At 43.7% G+C, this 21973-nt stretch overlaps 1 protein-coding gene across 1 annotated transcript; it reads left to right on the forward strand.

Moving 5' to 3' along the window:
• Positions 1-8046: 8046 nt before the first annotated feature.
• Positions 8047-21871, forward strand: LOC144740249 (activated CDC42 kinase 1-like; the record flags this gene model as incomplete). The annotated part of the gene is given in 23 exon segments (XM_078623118.1): positions 8047-8109; positions 10363-10540; positions 10638-10708; positions 12516-12554; positions 12556-12604; positions 12648-12748; positions 12750-12779; positions 12975-13127; positions 13418-13435; positions 13437-13582; positions 14099-14218; positions 14345-14481; positions 14484-14503; positions 14604-14648; positions 14650-14751; positions 15231-15325; positions 15629-15823; positions 16075-16166; positions 17456-17578; positions 17857-18290; positions 18420-19616; positions 20420-20515; positions 21741-21871. Coding segments are annotated over 23 exon segments (3635 nt in total), but the record flags the coding sequence as incomplete, so codon positions are not given.
• Between the last annotated feature and the right edge of the window lie 102 nt (positions 21872-21973).

The raw sequence follows: 21973 nt of genomic DNA on the forward strand, positions 1-21973 counted from the left end.
ACTGGAAGTAGGCAGCAGTGATTTCATTCTGCTCCTGTTAGAAAGCTTATGAATATAAATTAGTTATAAAGAAGTGGGAGAGAGTGTGGTCCTAGGTGGACTCTAAATGAAAAACGATTGCGATTGCAACCAAGAAAATTAGTGACTTTTTTCCAAATATTTTTGGAGGAAAAGCAACATCTGCTCATCTCCTTCATTTTTTTTGGAGCTAAGATGTGTCCTCAAATAAAATCTGAGTGTGAACCGATATTTTCCTCCCATGAACGCTTTGCAATGATGTCACGGCAGAAGAATAAAATTTCATTATTGTGATACTTCAGCCTTACGCTGCCGTCTGATCAACCCCACAGACAGTCTGTAACGGAGCATGTTAACATCATCAGAGGGAGGCGGTGGGTAGCAGCGACCCCACATGACACCACAGCTCAGCCCCGCTCGATTAATCATGGCCTCAATTGGCCAACATGTCCCACAGCTAACTTCCTGTTCCTCCCCTACTGCTGCTCTTCCCTACAGAGGTACTGTCTCTCACAGTGTAGTAACACTGCAATAGCTGAAGACTTATACGATACGACTTATATTTGATCTTTTCTCATCGACATGCAGTGAAAGGCTAGAGGAAGGAGGTGTTGTAGTGACACATGCATGTATCAGTTTATCACTGGTGGGGTTGGAGACTGTCAAGGCTCACACAAATCTTATAGGTTCCTCTAGTGGGAAGCTGGATCAATAAGAATCACTAGTGTTGTGTTTTAATACCCCCCCCGCATTCCTCCCAGAATCTAGAATATAGATATGCATTGTTATACAGCTGATATGCGGGTGTTGATGCATTGAGGAAAGCATTGACAAAAAAGTGTTGTACCCACATGTTTTGCTGTGTCAGCAGCTCACGTGCGTGCTCAGCAGTGGTGAGGTGGAGGAATGAGAGCAAAAAAAAGCAACTGTTACTCTGTACGCTGTGAATATCTGACCTGAGGACATCAACTGGATTGGAATGGACTTGGGAGAGAGAATGAGGGGAGACACAAAGAGACACAGAGAGGAAAAAGGGCAGAAGGCAGAAATGAGATGATTGTGGAGAGAAAGAAGGAAGGACAGGGTTGTAAATGCAGAAAAAATGAGAATAAACAAAACGTGGGGTTGAAAAGAGAGAATGAATCAGCGACGTATAATGCTGTTTTAAATGTGTACAGCAGCAGTGCTTGCACTGCAGTGTTAGTCACACTACCACCTGGAAAGGCCAGGAGGCGCTGTCACATACATGTAAGCACACACACACACACACACACACACTCTCTCATTGTTCCTTTATTTGACTATGTTCCCCACCATCCAGATGTCCACTCAGCATGGATCCAGATGGCCTGGATACCCTCCCTGTATGGAGAAGTGCTTTGGGCGCATACACACAACACACACACACACACACACACACACAAAGCAGCATGGCTGTGTTTTTATCCCTCTCAGATGGAAGATTAACTCTCCTCATTAGGACTCCCCCGCCTTGCGCCCTCCCCTCTCCTACCCCTCCCTCCCCTCTTGCCCTCCTCGCTGTCATTGCTGCCTCGATAAGGACCACTGCTGACTGGATCGCCATGACTACAGGACACAGGAGAGCTGAGAGGAGGTGGGATGGGTTGATGTTGCCACGGTAATAGTGGAGGCGATAACTCACCAAATCATCAAGCTCTGGCTGAAATAGAAAAAAAAATTGTAGGGGTGTGGAAAACAGGTTACAGGGTGAAGGATTGAGAGGAGGAGGGTGGGGGGAAACAATAAAAACAACAGCAAGGGATAGGCATCAGCCGAGCAATCAGGAAGTCGGTTTAGGTCAAAAGTAGCGTTAGAAATCCTCTAAGATCGAATCTGTGAACGTCAGAGCTGCCAGGGCTGCCTGGCACATTGAACAGCTTCTGGAGATCTGTGCAGAAGGAAGGATGAAATAACACAGGTGAATATTGAGCTCCTGGACGATCTTTACCCTTCGCTGAGTGAATGAGAGAAGGTAAGCTGCTGCACTGATGCCTGGAGCACAGAAACAGAGAGGGGGGCATCACTGGATCTGAAGAGCATGCGCCAGCGCTGATGCTGGGCACACAAGGGAAGTCAGAGAGCGATAGAGACTGACTGTAGCGATGAACGAGAGCCAGTGTGAGGGTTGAGGCCAATTACTGTGATGTCAGAGGGAAATGACAGAAAGAGAGCCTGTCAGATTTGTCAACTCCGCTGCCACACCTTGCCTGCATCATTCTCACACTCCATGGATTTCAGCCGCTCCACTGAGGACCCATACAAGAATTACCTTATTTTTTTGGGATGATTCTGATCAATGACTTTTGGTATCGTCAGTGTTGCATCTGAACAAACCACTGACGCCAAAAGCTTTGAAGCACTGGATTTTCTTTCTGTTGTTCTTCAGACGAGGAAGAAGTCTGACCCTCGACCAGGAATTGTTTTCTGCAGCTTGCCAGAGGATTTCATTTACAACCCACTGACAATACTGAAGACAACCACCACCTGCCAATAGAGACTCGTGAACAAAGCCCTGATATCCCTGTGTGTAAACAAGGAATGCCACTTCAAGAATCGAGGAAGACACTGATGGTGGTTTGGAAACATACAGTGGCAGCATCTAAGATTACTTATGAGAAGTCGTATCCCAAGCTGTGCCGAATAATGCCACAGTGTTCTATGACTAACATGCATCACTTTGTGATGAAAGCACATTGCTGTCAGTGCTGACTGACTGACTGCTTAATCAAAAGTGCCAGTTGTTTACTGGCTGTTCAATGTGGGCTGTGGCAATTTAAGGACTGTGAGGACACGCAGGTCCAGGCAGACACCCGGCAGGTGTTTGAGCCCCAACATGGGGGAAACAGCCGAATACCAGAGGCTGCAGGAGACATCAGAGTCTGGACTATCAACATCCAACCAGCGATGATGAAGAGGTAGACTTTTTTTTTTACTATTTATTATAGTCATGATCAAAGATAAGATACTATGGGTTCTCTGATAGAAAAGCCACGTTAAGTCCATCTCTGAAGAACAAACAAAACACACCAAAAACAATTAGTTATATCATTGTTGGTACTAGTTTGACAAGTTGTGTGTAGATATGAGTATGTGTGCAAGTTGGCTATTCTCCCCAAAAATAACATTTCAATGAAGTTGATATTCAAGTTGATATTCTGATTACTATTGTCTGCTTGGGTCAGCGCCCGACCAGCTAATGATTGATTTGAACGTGTACAGTGTGATACAGTGTACAATTATTTGATGGAAAGCAATCGAAGCTGCTTCACTTTGTGGGCCTGTTATCACGTCAACTGCCTCACTTTGATGGCTACAGACTCATTGTTTGTGACACTTTGACTTTGTTACTCTGAGGAATCAAACTATCTGCTATGTAAAGAAAACATTTGGCTCAGGTCTCCTTTAGAGCTAATTTGAGAGGAGCCTTCTCAACCAGCACACACATTAAAAATGTTTTAGTGTTTTGCAGGACAAAGGCAATATGGCACAACTTTCAAACATCTCTATCAGGAAATGTCTATTTATTTATTTTACATGATTCCATGGTAGCTTGGTAATTAAATTCAGAACTTCAGTAATATTTTACGATAGTTAGTATCCGGAGAACTTCATGTTTTAATAAAAAAAAATGTTTGTTAACTGCTCAGGTTAAGCGAGTGTAGAAAAAGATTAGACAGCAGGTTCGATGGCATCAGTGTGGACTGTGTGTGTTTATGGTCTGTGTCCGAGCCGAGCAGAGTTTAGCTGGTGGATGCTGCAGCTGTCTTACTCACTGGTGACAGAATCGGATCTCTTTCTACAGCAGCAGCTTTGTTTATTTTGATTACAACAACTTTCTAGGTTTCACACACACACTCGTACACTCAGCATATAGCCTGTAGAGATGCGTGTATGATGACACGTATGAGGAAAAGATACAAAAATACATTTGTTTTGGACAGAGGTTTTTGGGGCATTGGAGGACTGGCTGTGTAGTTTAACCATTTCTAACAAATATACATTTTGTTTGTTTTTTATCTGCTGAAAAAAATTGAAATGATAAATAGTTTGTTTGTGACATATGACCAACATGTTTATGTTACAGCTTTGGGGATGGAAGAAGGGACGGCTTAGGATTGGTGTGTTTCCAGTGGGGAGGCGACTTTAGAAGTTGTTTGTTGGGGTTGCCTTGGTCACAGTGAATATTAGGCCAAGCCATCATAACAACCTCTGTAGACAGAAGGGGACACATATGTTGTGTTTTGTCTGGATGCAGTCTGATTTTGGACGTAAAGCTCTTCATTCCCACCATCAGTTCTTCTCCATTGAAACCCGCCTCCACATTATGCTGCTTCTGTTGACTCTGAATGATGAGGTGCACTGGTGATGGAGAAGGAGGGATAATGACAGCCAGACTTTGGCTCAGGATTACTGTCTGTAAGTTCCACGACTGAGGCCACGTCTGTCTGCCTTTTTATATTCTGCTTTTTTTGCATGCTACTTTAATTGAGTTTAAGAAGTATTAATTATGTTGGTTCTACTCCTCCTTCACCTGGCTCTGCCATCTTTAAGACATTTGACACCAAACCACGATTAAATGTTTTACCACCAAAAGGTTACGTCCTACTTTAGAAATCCACTGGCGACTTGTCCACTCATGTCCGCTAAGCTAGGTTAAATCCTAACTCTGCACATCTGTGAATCCGGTTGATATGAGCACATACCCCTGCCTGCCGTAAACGTGTACACTGAGCATCATATTTCAGTGCTTAACGTCTGTTTTGAATGTGTGTGTTGCAGATTCCAGACATAATGCAGACATCAGACTGCCTCGAATACCTCATACTCTTTCAAATTAGTTGGGACACTTATTTGATGCCAATTCATGATAATGCAGACAGCATGGGCAGATTTTTAATTTAAAGTACTTGTATCCAGTTGCACATACTTGCTACTAAGATAAGGAAAGAAAGATTTGAACAACCATCGGTAGTCAGAATGTGCAAGACCGAGCATGACCAGGTTATTGCAGTTGAGGTGTTTTATTTGCTTTAAGTTGAATACTCAAAGTAACCAACACTGTAAATTAGAAATGAAGACATGCAATTACCAAGGCTTTTCTCTATGAGCTAACGGCCAAACTACAGGTTATAGATTCAGATGCAGCCACAGAAAAATGAACAACTCTTAATATTCTGTTAATCCCGACAAGTCATGCCAGAGCACGCGTGCGTGCGTGCGTGTGTGTGTGTGTGTGTGTGTGTGGGCCTGCATGCATTTGTGAACTCCCTGTTGCAACGTGCGGGCATACAAGGTTTAAGAAATAGAGAACAAACAATGTTGGCAGAATTTTAACCTCCTCAACAGATGAAATATACGGTCAGTATGACATATCTAACAATGTGTCACTGTTTGCATACATTGAAGACAACATAGAGGGGATAGAGATGTAAATGAATGCTTTGGTGAATCACCTAGAGCGATTAGCAGGTGTGATATGTCATGCTTTTTTTAAAGATTCTAAATGTTTAATCGATGAAATTTGTGCTTTGCGGGCTTGTTCCTTCAGCCAGTGATTAAAACCTGTTCCCAGGTCAATTTGAATCAGTTTAGTATGTGAACTGTGAACACTTGAGGCACAACTGAGAATAGTTGAAGAATAGTAAATAACAAATTCTCACAAATTGCACCATAAGATCTGGGGCCATCTAGTGGTAAAAGCATGCGGCTGCAGTTTGACATACTGACCATTAATCCTATTGGTCCAATCTTCTTAGCGATGGGGCAGCTGACAGCAGCGTGACACCATTCTTTGTGCTGATTTTTAAGACCCTGAATTATCAGTGCTGTTCAGCACTGGAAGCCACTGAGCTGCCTGTGTCTCTCTACATCCCACGTACGCGATCGATCGTTTCTACTGGCCAGTGATGAGTCTCTTTTGACTCACAGTCACTTCAGGGAATTGTGTTTCCAGACTATGCGTGCGTCTATGTGAGTGTGTGCATGTGTATGTCCCTGTCACATCTTCCATGATTTATACTTCGGACAACAGCTCAAGCTTTTTTTATGAAAAATATTTTCCTCATAAGTAGTAGGGACTTTCTGAAGGGTATTATGAACCTGTCCCTGCAGAGTGCTGCAGACTAAAACATCAAAACTCTTGTAAGTCATCATTCATACGTATTCTCCTTAGAAATAACCATGGTCCTTGCTCAAATTAAAGTTAATGACCAAATGACAACAACCTCCATTTGTGTGTTTTTTACTTGCTCCTTTTCTGCCGTTTGCTCACCTCCCTAGTTTCCTCAAGTAATTAAAATCAGAGGAGTGGGGCCATCAGTGAGAACGAGAGAGACGACAAACAAAAAGCAATGTAATTTGATTAAACCCTTGGAATTAAAAAAAGTCAAAAGCTGAAGAAAGGCTGCGTGTTTGGGGCTTTCGGCTACTGAGGGTCTGAAAAGCAGCTGGTAATGGTTTGTTTATAGTCAGCAGAGTGGGAGAGAGAGATAACATTTTTGGAGGATTAGAGGCCGGAAATAAAGGGCAGCACCAAATAAAGAACAAAATGCAATGGGCTGGCCAGACCCTGGGGAGGGAGGGAGAACTGGAAGAGTGAAGAATCAGGGATTAATGAAAGGGTGAAGGAAGGCGAGGGTTGGATGAGGTTTGAGGTATGAGACTTTATCACTGCAGTTTAAGATGTGTCAGACTGGATAGATGTCATCTCCACAGATTGTTGTCATTAGGGCGTCTCTAATTAATACCAGAGCACCAAATAACAAAAAGAGAAACAACAAAAATGTCCTTATATATAGTAATGCCACATTTTGGTTCATTTCTTCATTACAGTTATATTTCAACAGCTTCCCAACAAGTTAGCTTCATGGCCTCATTCATTGCAATGACAATCAAAACCTCCAGGAGTGGATCTGTAGTGTTTTAAAACTGAGGAGGGAAAGGGATGAGTGAGCAGTGGGGAGAGGAAGGAGGGAGTGATAGCATAGTGATTGTGTGTGCGTGTTTGTGTGCGTTTGCGGTGTGGGGGGGCGGTGGGTTTGCATCACAGGAAACAAGCTCTCCATCCTGCAGTTGAATGTGACCCTTTGGCCCTTGATCAAATGCTCCTCCAGGCTGAATACCATGAAGCCTCTGTCCTCTGCACCATGTGCTGGCTCTGCACTGCTCGGGCTGGCTGCAGGAGGGAGGAGCACAGAAAAGAAGTGCAGCAAGATGAGGTAGGAAGAGGCAACGAGTAAGCAAGAGTTTCAGAACAACAAGTAAGCAAGGAAGCAAAGACGAGAGGGTCTGTGAAGGCATCTCAACAACTGGTTGCTCCCTGAAGACCGAAAGCACAACCACTCAGATTCGCGTGTCTCCTGTGACTGCTGATCTGCCAAGTGATTGAATCAAGGAGGAAGTTACGACTATTTTTAGCCCCACGCTTGATGGAGGGATGGAAAAGTAAACAGACAGTAGCTGCAAACGCAAAGTAAGACAGAGAGAGAGAGAGGGAGACTGAGTCAGGAGTCTGAGAGAGTTGAAGGAAGAGAGGAGGGAGGGGTGATTTATTTGTGAAGTTCTGCAAGCTTGGATCACTAGCTCATTGCTGTCTGTGGAGAACACATGGCTGGATTGGGCACTAAGCAGAGCTGGGAAGCTTCTTCAGCCGTAAACAGCAGCTCTTAACATGTCTGCAAGTTTCACGTATCATACGACTGCCTGAATGCTTGTTTGCGCACTGAAGTACCACAGGAACGCCTGCTAGAGGGAACCGAAGCTAAAGAAGATTTGCTCTGCCATGGAATTTTGTAGATTTTCACACAGGATTATAGGACATTTTTTCTTACCCTCTTGGGTTGGTGGGTGTGAATCTGGATCTAAGGAGTTGGTGAATTTCTTCCATCAGAGACTGAGATCCTTAGATCGGGAGGACTGTGGCTGTGGTGATGGTTTGAAAGACGAATAGACACCACTGACCATTTAAGCATTTCTGCACCTTCATTTATCTAGACTGAGGATTTCAGGATGCGGCGCTTTGACAAGCTGAAAAAGTCATTCCCTTTCCTGGCACACTTTCATGTCTATCGAGTAAGTTGTAAGTCCTATGTCTAATCTGCTTGTGCAGTCTGATGTTTTTTCTTGACTCTAAAATATATTTGTGCTGTGTGTGTGTCCAGCTGGACTGACTGCAAGGCTTGTTGTTTTTGCAGCAGGATGTTGGAGCAGATGTGATACAGGACATGGCTTTGGCCAGGAGGTCTGTGTGTGTGTGTGTGTGTGAGTGTATTTCTCCACCTCCATGTGGAATGAGATGTGGCCAGAGGTATTTCTCACCAGGGATGTCATGTCATTGCATTACTTTTACATTTCATCATCCCTCCATCCTTTCTCTCTTGTTGTTGCCTCCGCCCCTCATTTTTTGGTTTCCATGTTCTTTATGGCAATAAATGTGAATATTAAAAAAACAAAAAAAAAACAGACTGATTATAGAATTTCAAGTGTTAATAACTAGACTTCTGGCCTCCATTGCTCAGATTGCTGCAGCCAGACATGTGCATTCCATCCCTTACTCTACGAAAACTAAATTTATGACAGAAGACACTAAGGTATTATAAACAATATGACCAAAAAGAAAAGTGTTCATCTTTCTATTGTATATATTCCTTAAGGTACAAGATGTTTGGTATGGTTTTGGTTTTAAATTAGCAAAAGCCTTTATCATGTAGACTTTCACACCTTGATTTTGACCCCGAAGGCTTCAGGTATGTCACTGTCATGAAAGAGGCCTGTCAGGAAGCTGCCTTGCGTCTCTGGCACTGTCCCGTGAAATAACACTTACATGTTGATTCAAAGAGAAGATTAGACTCAGGGCTCCATTGGTGTGGACATGGAGAGTAACAGGTCAAGTTAAATACCCAGTTTAGGAAATTTATATTCAATCACTAAAATGAATTTTCAAGAATGCCGAGATGCATAAGAGAATGGGTGTTTTGTTTCAATGTCAGTGAAAACTGGAACCTCAATCAACAGTGTTGCCTGCAGACCACATCAACAGGCAGAGCTGAACAGGAGAAAGGCAATTTGATTCTTGTTCCTCAGTGTTGGAGTCAAACATGATGCAGCAAAATGCAAAATATTCAGATTCAAATGATTGCAGCTGTTGTTTTATCTGTGTGGACGGCATCTCCTGCTGTGGATCCAAGGTCCTACAGGCTATAATAGGCTGAAATATTTGGATATTAACCAGGAGCTTGTCTCAACAGTGTCAGTCTGAAAGAATTCTACAAATGGACAAAGCCTCCTGCTGACTTAGTCAAGTCAAAGCGTCCCGCTTGTTCAATCCACTGAAAAATAGTAGGTGTATTATCTGTGTGTGTGTGTTTGTGACTGAAAGAGACATGATCTCGGAAGTGACTGCTTAGCAAGCCGAGAATGACACAGTGGAGGATGTGACCCCTTGTACTCTTTCCTGTCGACCTTATGACCTTGCGTCAGCCAGCGCAGGAAGTTCCTCATTCATAGAGTCTAATTACTACACGGTACAATAACCTTTATGCCCCAGAGCCGCACCTTATGGTCCCATGTCTATTGTTGCAGATTAGGGATATTTGTCATTTTTGTATTAATTCATGTGGTTACACAATAACAATGTGGAGCAGCATTAATAAAACAACCGGACAGTTTCTTGTTTTTTCTGCCAAGTTCTTTGAAGGCCTTCTGGAATATAAATAGCTTATTTGTTTTTTACTGTCATCAAACATATCTTTGTAAATCACTTGTTTTTGATCTATGTTAAGAAATGTGTTCTTATCTGATTTAGTAAAGGCATTCTGTAGCTGTGTATGAAATTGATTAAATACAGTCCTTATTTTGAGGCTTTACAGGCTTTTCTGCTATGATTGACCCCAGATGAGAAGCATTTCTCTCATGCTTTCCTGAATGCTGTGAGACAATAATGGCAGCCCATTATTACATGTTTTACAAATTAACACTAGAATTATTCAGAATGTGTGTAATCAAAGCCAGGAATATCTCTAGTAGTTCATGCTACAGTGTAGGTGGGCTATTACTGAGCGTGTGTGCTTTAATGTGATATAATTCAGTGGTGTGTACAGTATGTAAGTATAGGCTGCAAAGAGTTTATGACTGCCGATATGTTTCTGGTATTTAGACAGTAATGGAAACCTCTCAGTGCTTTAAGTAGCTATGATTTCGCAGTGCAGTGTTGCACAACTGTACTTTGGTTGTGCAAAGTTCCATTCTTCAACAAAGTTACCTTCTTATTGCATTTTTCAGATTTGAGCAATAACCAACACGTTGTGTTCTGTGTTTGTTTTGCAGAAACTGGGCAGTAGCATGCAGTGTGAAGAAGGCACGGAATGGCTGCTGGAACTGCTGATAGAGCTGCAGTTGCAGCAGTACTTCCTGCGTATAAGAGACGACCTTAATGTCACGCGGCTGTCACATTTTGACTATGTTAAGAATGAAGACCTGGAGAAGATTGGCATGGGTCGACCTGGTGAGTGTGTTTGTGCTCCTGAAGATGCTGAAGGATTTAATATGTACCATATAACAGGTCCTTTTAGTGGTGACTGTTTCTTTTTCTCTTGATAAAGGCCAGCGGCGATTGTGGGAGGCCGTGAAAAGGCGGAAAGCCATGTGCAAGCGCAAGTCGTGGATGAGCAAGGTGTCATAGCACACGCGCACGCACACAACAAATATAGGACTAATTTGTCATGATGCATGGTTCGCTTAGCATTATGTTTCCTCTTTGGTATCTGTCTGTCTATCTGTCTGGGATTATATTTATTGTGTGTGTGTGTGTGTGTGTGTGTGTGTGTGTGTGTGTGTGTGTGTGTGTGTGTGCAAATGCGCACAAATGTCTTGATTATGACGGAAAAGTGATTTTTGTTTCCTTGTTGTGTTACTGTCTTAAAAACTAGTGTGTGTGTGCTCTTGTGTAATGAAGATTCCTCCAGAAAGCAGAACAGCTTGACTGTTCACATGAGAATGAACTGGTCCACACTGACAAATTAAGTCAGAGTTGATGACGGAGAAACAGCATGCTGCATGCATTAATTCATTCATTCATTCATTCACAGAAACTTTAACGCATGGAGTTTCTGTTTTAAGAAATAACTGTCCTTAAACTTTCCTTAAAACAGGCCTGACGATAAACTGAACAAAACAAAATAAAGTTTCAACCAGGACTGTGTGTGCAGGCGTGTGTGTGTGTGTGTGTCTGTCTGTCTGTCTGCTGGCTGAGGGCTTGTGTTGCTCAGAGGTCGATGGTTGCTGTCTAAAATTACACCTGTCTGTTTCCGGCTCTGGCACCATCCAGTTATCTGCTTCTTCAGCCCCCTGTATGTGTATGTTTGCGCCATGCTTGTGTGTATGTGCTGTGTGTGTGTGTCTGTGTGCGTGCGTGCGTGCGCGTGCCATCGTCAGAATATTTAAAATATCCAGCCTCTTATTAGAAATCCACTTACCACCAAGACACACACACACACACACACACACACACACACACACACACACTTGTGTGCACGCCACAGAGATGTGTATAAAAAGGTCTTCAGCATTATGTCATGTCTGGTCCAGTGTGACTGTGAAACCACACACCCCTTGCTACTGTTTATATCTGGCCAGTGAAATATGTTTGGTACTGCGTATTCACTGACACCTCTGTCTCACTGATGAGGCCATTTCTTTCAACTGAGCAATGAATTAGTTTACATGGATTTTATGCGCTTCAGTGGAATTTTTTCCAGTTAAAAGTGATTAAAATGATGATGAATGAATGATTTCACCTTTATATCTTCAGAATGTGACAGCAGCACCAGTGTCCATGAATTCTATTTTTGTAAATAGTTAAGAAGATTCCCCACAATGTCCACATTGTATTAGATCACATTCAGGGGAATGGAAAACTCATGTAGACTCACTCACTCTCTCACACACACACACACGTGCACACAGAAACATTCTGGGCACTTAATCTAATTGTGCTTCCCAATGAGTACTTCCTGACAGCTAGGTCATTCTGGCTGTTTTGTCTGTATTTCAGCAGCCAATTTCTCCCTCTCCTAATGATAAGTGTATGCTGGTGTGCACATGTTGGTACATCTTCATCAGTGTGCTTAGTGTCCTACTGACTTTGTAGCCTTTAGGCTTTGTTGAACACACTTCACCATGTGTTGCGTGTTCGTTCTTCAACACATGTACAAATATAAAACCTGTTTCAGTGTGGTGAGACACACTGCACAGTGTGGCGCTGTGTCTCACTTATGTGTGTGTAGAATGTGAAGAGGAAGCAGGATGAAGAGGGCGTTCCTTTCTATAAAAGTGTTTTTATACTGCTAGATTATTAAGAGTTTAGTCGCACTTCAGCTTAGATTTTTGTCACTTAACCTGCATTCAATTAAATCATTGTAGTGAAATGACTCATGAAAGACACAGACATCCTGCCTTTCTCTCTGTCTATATCTTTCTAGGTGTTTAGCGGCAAACGCCCAGACGGGAGGAGATTTCCCCCAGCAGGGCCAACCAGCCTCCTCTTTTCGCAAGCTTTCTCCCACACCTCCCCTTGGGGGATGGAGTCCTGGCCACCCAGCCTGGTGAAAGTGCTCCTCTTGATGGCCAGCAGACTCTGACATGTCTCATCCCAGAGAAGGATCTGACACTACTTGAGAAGCTCGGGGACGGATCCTTTGGTGTTGTTAAGAGAGGGGGAGTGGCTGACACCTGCAGGAAAGGTGGTGAGGAAACCCATGCAAATTTATATATGTAGCATATATAAGAGGATGATGCACATTCATGCTCATTCTGTTGTTTCCTGTTTACATTTTGTGGTAAAAATCAGGTGCATCAGTGTGTTTTTTTGTCATGAGAATACTCTGTTACTTCAGTACTTCGGTATTTGAAATGTTTTTGTGTCTGTTTAAATGTTGCAGCTTAATGTAGCTGTGAAATGTCTGAAGACAGACGTACTCAGCCAGCCTGACGCTCTGGAAGACTTCATCTGTGAAGTCAATGCAATGCACTCCCTTGACCACCAGAACCTCATTCGTCTCTACGGTGTGGTGCTCACACACCCAATGAAGATGGTAGTGCGCGTGCACACACACAAACACACGCACACACAAACACACACACACACACAGTTGTCTTTTGTATTAAAATCAAGACTTGCATCCATTTTCTGTCAAAGGAGGGAAGGGACTGACGGGAAAAATGTGATTTTGAGTACTGTACTGTCACTTTTGCAATCATTGGTTTCAGTGCTATTATCCTCACTCATTGTGAGCTTTCTTCTCTCGTTTGTTTTCGTCTTTTCAGCAACTCTTTCCTGATTTGACTTCTCCTTTTGCTTGTTCTTTCCTTATATGTCCTGCAGGTGACTGAGCTGGCTCCTCTTGGGTTCTCTACTGGAGCGTTTGCGTTGTGTTCGTCCACAGGGCCCGGTGTTGATCCACACACTGTGTCAGTATGCTGTGCAGGTTGCCTGTGGCATGGCTTACCTGGAACACAGGAGGTTTATCCACAGGGACCTTGCAGCCAGGTAAGTCACTGAAACAGCCGACAAGTAGCTCAAACACTGCAGCTACATACATTATGACTCCAATCGATTGGTAGCCAGCTTGTTTTCTGTTGTATTTTTACTTTCAGTACTTTTTCTAGCAGGTTCATTTATTTATTTGGTCCTCACTTCTTCTCCACCCAGAAGTTTACAGCCCATTACTGTGAGACTTGGCCCACAGGCAGAATGAGTCACCTCTTGGCTGGATATGCTGGGTGGACTACAGCCATGCCCAACTTCAGCACTTACACTCTTCTGCCGCAGTATAGATAGTTCAGAGAAAGAGAAATGGCCCATAAAAGTTATTTGTTAATGACAATTAGTAGATGTGCAAAAGATGATATGCTACAGGGCTATTTTCCTAGCAGTACACTTATATGCCTCGGCATGTCTTTTCACAGGGATTATGTGTGAACTGTCATACAAAATAAATGTCTGCAGCACACAAAATTAGTTTTAGAAATACAGAAACCTTTCAAACAATGACTGTCTCATCAGGAACATCCTGCTGGCCTCAGCTCACAGAGTGAAGATTGGGGACTTTGGCCTGATGAGGGCGCTGCCCAACAACCATGAGCATTATGTTATGCAAGAACATCGTAAAGTTCCCTTTGCATGGTGAGTAGACTGGATTTAATGCGAGGGTGAATATATAATGATTAGAAGTGAGATCAGGTAGTAGATGTTACAGGAAGTTTCACAGATTATCTGTTTCTGTTTTTACTTCTGCATTAGGATTCATAGGTGCTCCTTGTAACATGTTGTCCCTGTGATGCAGGTGTGCCCAGAGAGTCTGAAGACCAGAACGTTCTCTCATGCTACAGACACATGGATGTTCGGAGTTACGCTGTGGGAGATGTTCACACATGGCCAAGAGCCTTGGCTGGCCTTAACGGGAGCCAGGTTGGGAAAAAAAAATACCTTTAAGCGTATATCTGCTCAGGAAGATACAAATGCCACAGTACGCCTCACAGTTTAACTTTGTCTGTGCTTTGAATTCCAGATCCTGCACAAGATTGACAAAGAAGGCGAACGCCTCCCTAAGCCAGGAGGACTGTCCACAGGATATCTACAACGTCATGCTGCAGTGTTGGGCTCAGAAAACAGACGACAGGCCTACCTTTGTAGCCTTGCGGGAGTTTCTGCTCGAGGTAGGCACACTGTTTTTCATATATTGTCCGAAACTGAATTTGCATGGCCCTCAAACTTATCATCAGTAATCGCCGCACATAGATGTATACGTTGGTCTGACAAGTTACCAATTTTAGCCCATCTTTTACTGCAACCTGGCAAAGGGTGTGTAAACAAATCATCATCCAATAAATGGATCTTGATTGGAAATACACTCATTTAGACAGATCGGGTTAGACGAGCCTCAAGCTGGAACACTTCTCCTGTGATTGTTGGAAGGATCCCATCACTCACACAATCTCTACTGTAATTTGAGTGAAATATAATTTGGACCATAGTTAAAATATTTTTCAATGTTGTATTTTTCACAAAACAAGTTCCTTCAGCAAATCAGTATTGCATAAAATGAACCCTTAGCTCCCTCTACTGGACATAAAAATAGAGTTGCTGGATTTGCTATTTGAATGTCTCTTCACTGGAATACATTTGTCTCTTTCAGACAATGCCAACAGACATGTGTGCTCTGCAGGACTTTGACGAGCCAGACAAACTCCATATTCAGGTCAATGATGTCATCACCATCATAGAGGGCAGGTGTGTGTTTAATGACAGCTGACAATGACTGATACCTGAAAAAAACATGTCAGCAAACAAGCAAAAAAGGTTTTTAGCATTGTCTGATGTAGAAGGACTTCACAGATATAAACGTGTGCCGTTGATATTCTTGGTGTCCAATTATAAATACCCCACCGAGGAGCTTTCACAGAGAAACTTTATAGGGCAGGAAAGATTATGTGAAGCATGTTGGCAGCACAGCAGGAAAACAGTTTAAATGATGTGAATCATGGTTCCATGACAGTACTGTTTCATTGTGATCAACTATATCTGCTTTTTCAGGGCAGAACATTACTGGTGGCGAGGTCAGAACAGACGTACCCTTAAGGTCGGCCAGTTCCCAAGGAATGTGGTAACATCAGTAGCAGGTTTGTCAGCTCATGACATCAGCCGCCCACTCAAGAACAGCTTCATACACACCGGCCACGGAGATCCTAACCCTCATCGCTGCTGGGGCTTCCCTGACAGGATTGACGAGTAATTGCTCTTCTTTTAGTTTTGAAAACACTCAGTTTAATTAGTTTAGATAATAAATACTATTATCACATTGTGCTACTTTAGGTATGACACTAACTCTTCAGGAATCTCTGTCTTGCACTGCTGAAATATAGTCCTTTTACACTTTTACCACCAGATGGCAGTAGCACATTAAACCAAAACTACTGTGACCATCAGCTTCAATCACATTCACCATTTTCTCCAATTAAGTTTGTTCATCCCTCCTCTAGTTTGTACCTCGGGAATCCAATGGATCCTCCTGATGTTCTTGGCTCAGACCTCAGTGCTGCTCGGCCCACTCAGCTGCCTGGACGAGCTAAAAGTGAGTTAACTCTACCACACCACAGTTACAAGAGACATGAATTTTAGACGGAGAGCATTGAGTTGTAACAACAGTCATCATGCTGATGCCACAGTGCCGGCTGTGCAAAACTGCTGTGATGGGATTTTTTACCTTGACATAAACAATGTAGAACATGAAGTGATGGAGATGTTGCTGCTCAGTTCGTGGATTTTTGTCACAGAAAGAGCGAGAGAAGAGAGGCGGAGTCGGACACGATCACTGACATGGAGCACTGCCTCGCTGTGCATCTCTCTGTACGGCTCCATTCAGCTCTTAGAATAAACGCCTGTTCTTCATTAACAGACCACAGTGTGTGTTTAACAGCACAATGCCATGAGGAGTAAAGAACTATCACTATGGCCACACTCCTGTGTGGAAGGTAGCGCTTCGGTAGACGCACTCTGTCTCTGTTTGCATTGACAGTACTGTAGTACTTGGGTCTCACAGTTTTGCACATATTATTGGGGAAAAAAAGGAAAGAAATTCAAAATCTCATGCTCAGGTCATGCATGGATGCTGTTATAAAAGATTTCAAAATGCCCCTGCATTGTTTTGTGACTGCTGAAGAATTATAATTAAAAAAAAAATAAAATGACAAAATGTATGCCTAGACAAGGAGTGTCTAGTCATATATTTTGTCATTTAGTTTTCTTGAAATTAATATGAAAAATCTTGTCTCTTTCCTGTGAACCCAATATCGTGTATCGTCTTATCTGGTGAGCTGAGTGTGTCGTCACACCTCTAAATATTATTATTTATAATGCAGCTTTCTTTACAGAGCTTAATAGACAGATAAATATTTATTAATAATTCACAGCAAGATGGTTTCACTTTATTTTAACTTAATTTGTAACAGAGGCCGGTAGCAAGGAGAGCTGTTTATTTCCATGAGGAGTAGATGGTGAACAAGTCAGAGCATAAGGTGAACATTAGACTCACACTCCAGCTGGGATGAAAATCCAAAAGAATGACGTGGAATAATACAGTTGTCTCACACGTCCAGCAACTGAACCTAAACAATGGTGATTTGAACACTGTGTGTTCAAAGTTTTCCCACCACCCAGAGTTTCCAAACATATCATAATGCCTGTGAACTGTGTTCAAAACTACCAACAAAATAGTTTTTTACTTTCTGACTCTTCTTGGATTTGCCCCCCCCCCCCCCCCCCCCCGCTGCTTATTTCTAATCTTTTCTCATCTATGTTGCTATAATTTCCCTCCTCTTTTTTTCTCTTGTCTGCGGTGGCCGTTTGATTTAATGTGTTCAGAGGACCCCCCTCCCCGCCCTCCTCAACCAGCAGTGGTAATCAAGAGTAAGTCTGGTTTCTCTCAGCAGCTCCTCACCCATTGCTCCTGCCCTCTCTGTTCCCTCCTAGCTCCACTCCTTAAAGGTACAACCCATCATTTTGTCTCTTGTTTTTTGCCTGTTTTTTGCAGTGATTCTCTTTGTACTTTTATTTGACATTTCCTCTTGTCACTATGTTTCCACCCTTCCATCCCTGCGCCCCTTTAATTGGTGTCCCTGCTCTTCACTTTGGGACTAATTTGGAGGTTTGGAAGAGTGCGCATGTTGTATTTTGCGGTCTGACGTAATCATACAGTGTCCTCACTCTCTTGACACTGAGACATGGAAGTGAAGTAATGAGCGATATGATGTGTTCCTCTCTAGAACCTTGTTATGATCCGGTAAATGGGGATGATGATCTGACATCTGCAGGACTGAAGAGATTATCACTTCGGAAAACGGCTTCTGTCAAAGGCCTTAAACTCAAACCTGCTGCGTGGGTCTCTGCCTCCAAGCAGGGGGGTGCAAGGACTTTGGGGTCAGGCCACTGCCTCAACAGTGAAGTGTCCCTCATTGACTTTGGAGAGGACTTCACCCCACCCACACCCTCCCCCTCCCCTGTGGTGGAAATTCCAGTCCCCTCACTTGCGAAATTGGTGTTAGAAGCAGAAAATATCCTGGACAGGACACCACCTCAGAGTCCGTCGAAGTCACTGCCACGACCTCTTCACCCCATTCCTGTAGTTGACTGGGATGCCCGTCCGTTACCCCCACCCCCGGCGTATGACGATGTGGCCCAGGATGAAGATGACATGGAGGTAAGGTCAGAAGCAATGTAACCTGATAACATGAGTTGAGTGTAAAAGGCAGGTTTATCCAGGAGACGAATGGAACAGAAGTGATGTGGACGTTTCAGTGTTACATGTGAATGCTCTCTCTCCCCAAAGGTGAGTTCAATCAACAGCTTGGAGAAGCAGCATGAGGAAGAGCAGAGAGACAGATGTAGCCCAGATGAGGATCTCTCCTCCCAGAAGGTCGGTGGTGAGGCTTACGTCTCCAGAGGTCCAGACAGACCAGGCCTGGAGGACAACCTTTTTGTTCCCAGCAAGCACAGCCAGGTTCCAACTACCTCGTTCTCCCAGTCAGCAGAGATCTTCCAAGAACTCCAGCAAGAGTGCATGAGGAGACTCAACGTGCCGACAGGAAGTGCTGCTCAGTCAGGCTCATCATCTGAGAACTCATGTCCTCATCCACTGCAAACCCAGGATGGCGTCCTTTCCTCTAGTGAAGACAAACCACAGATCCCTCCTCGTGTCCCCATCCCCCCTCGCCCCATCAAAAGGGGGGATTACTCATCTGCTCGTCGGTCTAAAGACCTCTCTCTGTCCCCAACGCCACCTGACACCACAGAGGACAGTCCAAGTCCAGACCAGGACCGACCACCTCAGATCCCTCCTAGAGACCCTTTGTCCCAGCCCGGCTCCAGGACTCCCAGCCCCATGAGCCTGGCAGTGAGCTCCCCACAGCAGAGAGTCTACTCTGTCAGCCCCAGCACCATGCAGGTTCCCCTCACCTCCTGCCCCTCAGCACACACGTATGGCACCTACCTCTCCACCTCTCCAGGTAAACTCATGCCTACCACACACAGCTTTGCCTCTGATCCCAAATATGCTGCACCCAAAGTAATCCAGGCACAAGGGAAGGACCTCATCACCAAAGGTCCCTGTATCCTCCCTATCGTCCGTGATGGACGTAAAGTCAGTAACACCCACTATTACCTTCTGCCGGAGAGGCCGCCCTACCTCGATCGTTATGACCGCTTCTTCAAGGAGGCAGAGAGCTTAACATCCAGCAGCGTGGAGGAGAGGCATGTACGGCAAGCTAATACTGCGACTGTCAGACCCATGGTGGTCAGCAGCCAGACACTACAGGGACACGCCCAGGCACAGGGACTCCTCCAGCAGAACGAGCTAAAGTCCAATTTCTCCTCCAATAATAACAGCAGCCTTGGTGGAACGCGGTCTGGGATGAAGCCATCAGTTAGTCTCCCCCGTGTTTGTACGGACGGGCCGGTGGCGCCGTCTAGCACTGCCCATTGCACCAGTACAGACGGTAGCAGACTCACAGCGGACAAGGTTAAAATGGTAAGGCTGTTCAGAATGCAATAACTGTGATAGAGTGTGTGTGTGTGTGTGTGCGTGTGTGTTTGTGCGTGCGCGCCTTCCTGTTTCACTTCAGTTTACCAAATTATGATGTATGTCTAAAATGTAAATACAAATTTCTACTATGAAAAATAATTGAGACTTAGAAGTTCCAATACAAACCTGAAAAGGGAGAAAGCACACAGTCTAATTTCTTATTTCATAACATAATTGGTGTTTGAAGATGAAACTTTTGATACTTCTGTTGACATCTGAATCTGACCAAACTGAAGTGCATCACCAAAGACAATAGCTGTTGCATTGATCAGGCTTTTGGAAGTAATGATATAAATTGGACTGCAGTGATGTTAAATACAAAGCTTTGACGAGTCCCAATCAGCAGCTGTAATTGATGCTGTAATAGCAACAGATGACACAGCAGTTTAGACTTGTCAAACATTGAATATTTGTAACGACAAAATTGAATACGCAGTTGTAGAATCCCATCGTCCTCACACAATTACTTTCCTTTCAAATCAGATTGCTGAAATGAGAATTGATTGGTTGAGTAAATGAAATTAGAAGAAATCAAAGAACCTTTCTGGGATGAAAGTGGGGCCGAATCAATGGTTTATGCTGAAAAATAGCAAACAAAGCTTTCCTGCTGTCCCTCTAGAAAAGGTCTTACTTGACAGGAAGTGTATATATGTGAAAATGAGTTCTATATGACTTTTATCTCCATATACCGCACATATTAATGTAGATTTAAAGTTGTTTTGTATGATTAAAATAGTTGTCTGGTCCAGGTCCAGGAAGCCGTTCATGGCGTGACGATAGAGGAGTGCCACGCTGCCCTCCAGAACCACAACTGGAACATCCAGTACGCTGTGCACTACCTAAAGGTGAGAGCTTTTATTAGACATTACTGGAAGGTGTTTTTCTTCATGATTTTTTCCGCCTGATTGAAACCAGGTTTGCTGCTTCTGTTTTCACATTGTTTTACCAGTAATTATCTTTAATCTTCATCAACCGAAGTTCTAAAACTGTCTTAAGACTTTTCAAGCAAAACAACCCCCCCCCTTTTCACAACAACACAGCATTGCCCATTAGCTTCTTGCCGTGTTGATACTCTGCCTGTTGATGTCCACTGTGAATGATTGTCGGCGTGAGTCAGTGGAGCTGTAGTCCGACAAACGCAGCTCATAACCCCCCGTTCATCAGCTCACTGCTGCTTTTCCGTTCCTCCTCACCATGCACTCCACTTACATATGTCATGTCATTATGGCATTGTAACACCGCAGCTATACTCTCGAGTCCCCAGCATGCTGCCTCTCCGTCAGAACACCCCAGCACCTCCGTTCCATGCAGTGTCACATGTGCAGCAGACTGTTGTGAATCCTCTGGGGCTGCTGCTCTCCATCCGTATGGCTAAGTGGTCTCAATTACCATTGTCTTCATGCTCTTGTCTGCCAGAAGTGTCAGCGGTGGAAAAAACATCCAACTTTGTCACCTTTTTGTTACATTTTCGTAGTGTTGTGAAATAAAATAAATCCCCCTGCTAATTACAGACGAAGCTATAGCAAAACAAGAAATGAATACTAGTATCAAAGTAAAGAGTCTGAGAAATGGGCCAATACGGTGTGTTGCAGCGAGAGCCGAGGGGCACTCAGCGGTAAATTGGTGTACGATGCTGAACTTCATCCAATTCAGCACTCACCAGTTATGATGTATAGGATAAACTGTAACTGCACACAGCTCGAATATTTGAAGTTGCTGAGTGTAATGTTCACTTAGTTGATCAGGTAACAATAGGGGCTTTGTTTATCCTTCAGGGAACACCTGGCTTCTCTATTGCTGCAGCAATCTTATGGCTATAAAGGACAAAGACATGTAGACACTTTGAGGTGTTCTCAGAGTCTCCTGGAGGATACATGATGTGTTTGGATACAATGGAACACTTGAGGGCTTTTGATTTGTCAGAGTAAAGTTTCGACGATAAAAGACAATGAAGTATAAACGGTCATGGAATCAGGCACAACCATGGAGGTGTAAAAGCACCAGACACACACTGATTTGTTCTGCTATACCTCAGATGTATGTTTGTTTGTTTGTAATGTGTGCACACAGGTGGAGCAGTTGTTCTGTTTGGGGCTGAGGAGCAGGTCTGAGTGTCTGAAGCTGCTGGAAATGTGTGACTGGAACCTGGAGGTGGCCAGCACTCAGATGTTAGATAACTATGAATCCACTACCAGACAGAGGTACAAGTACATGTATGGAAACATCCTGTTAGACTTTAATCCATCTAGTTGAATGTTTTAGTGTGTTTACTCTATATTCATTGCCTCTGTGCCATCGTGGCA

The sequence above is a fragment of the Lampetra planeri genome, unplaced genomic scaffold (assembly GCF_965212315.1).
Source record: "Lampetra planeri unplaced genomic scaffold, kcLamPlan1.2.h2 scaffold_1992, whole genome shotgun sequence".
Lineage (NCBI taxonomy): Eukaryota > Metazoa > Chordata > Hyperoartia > Petromyzontiformes > Petromyzontidae > Lampetra > Lampetra planeri.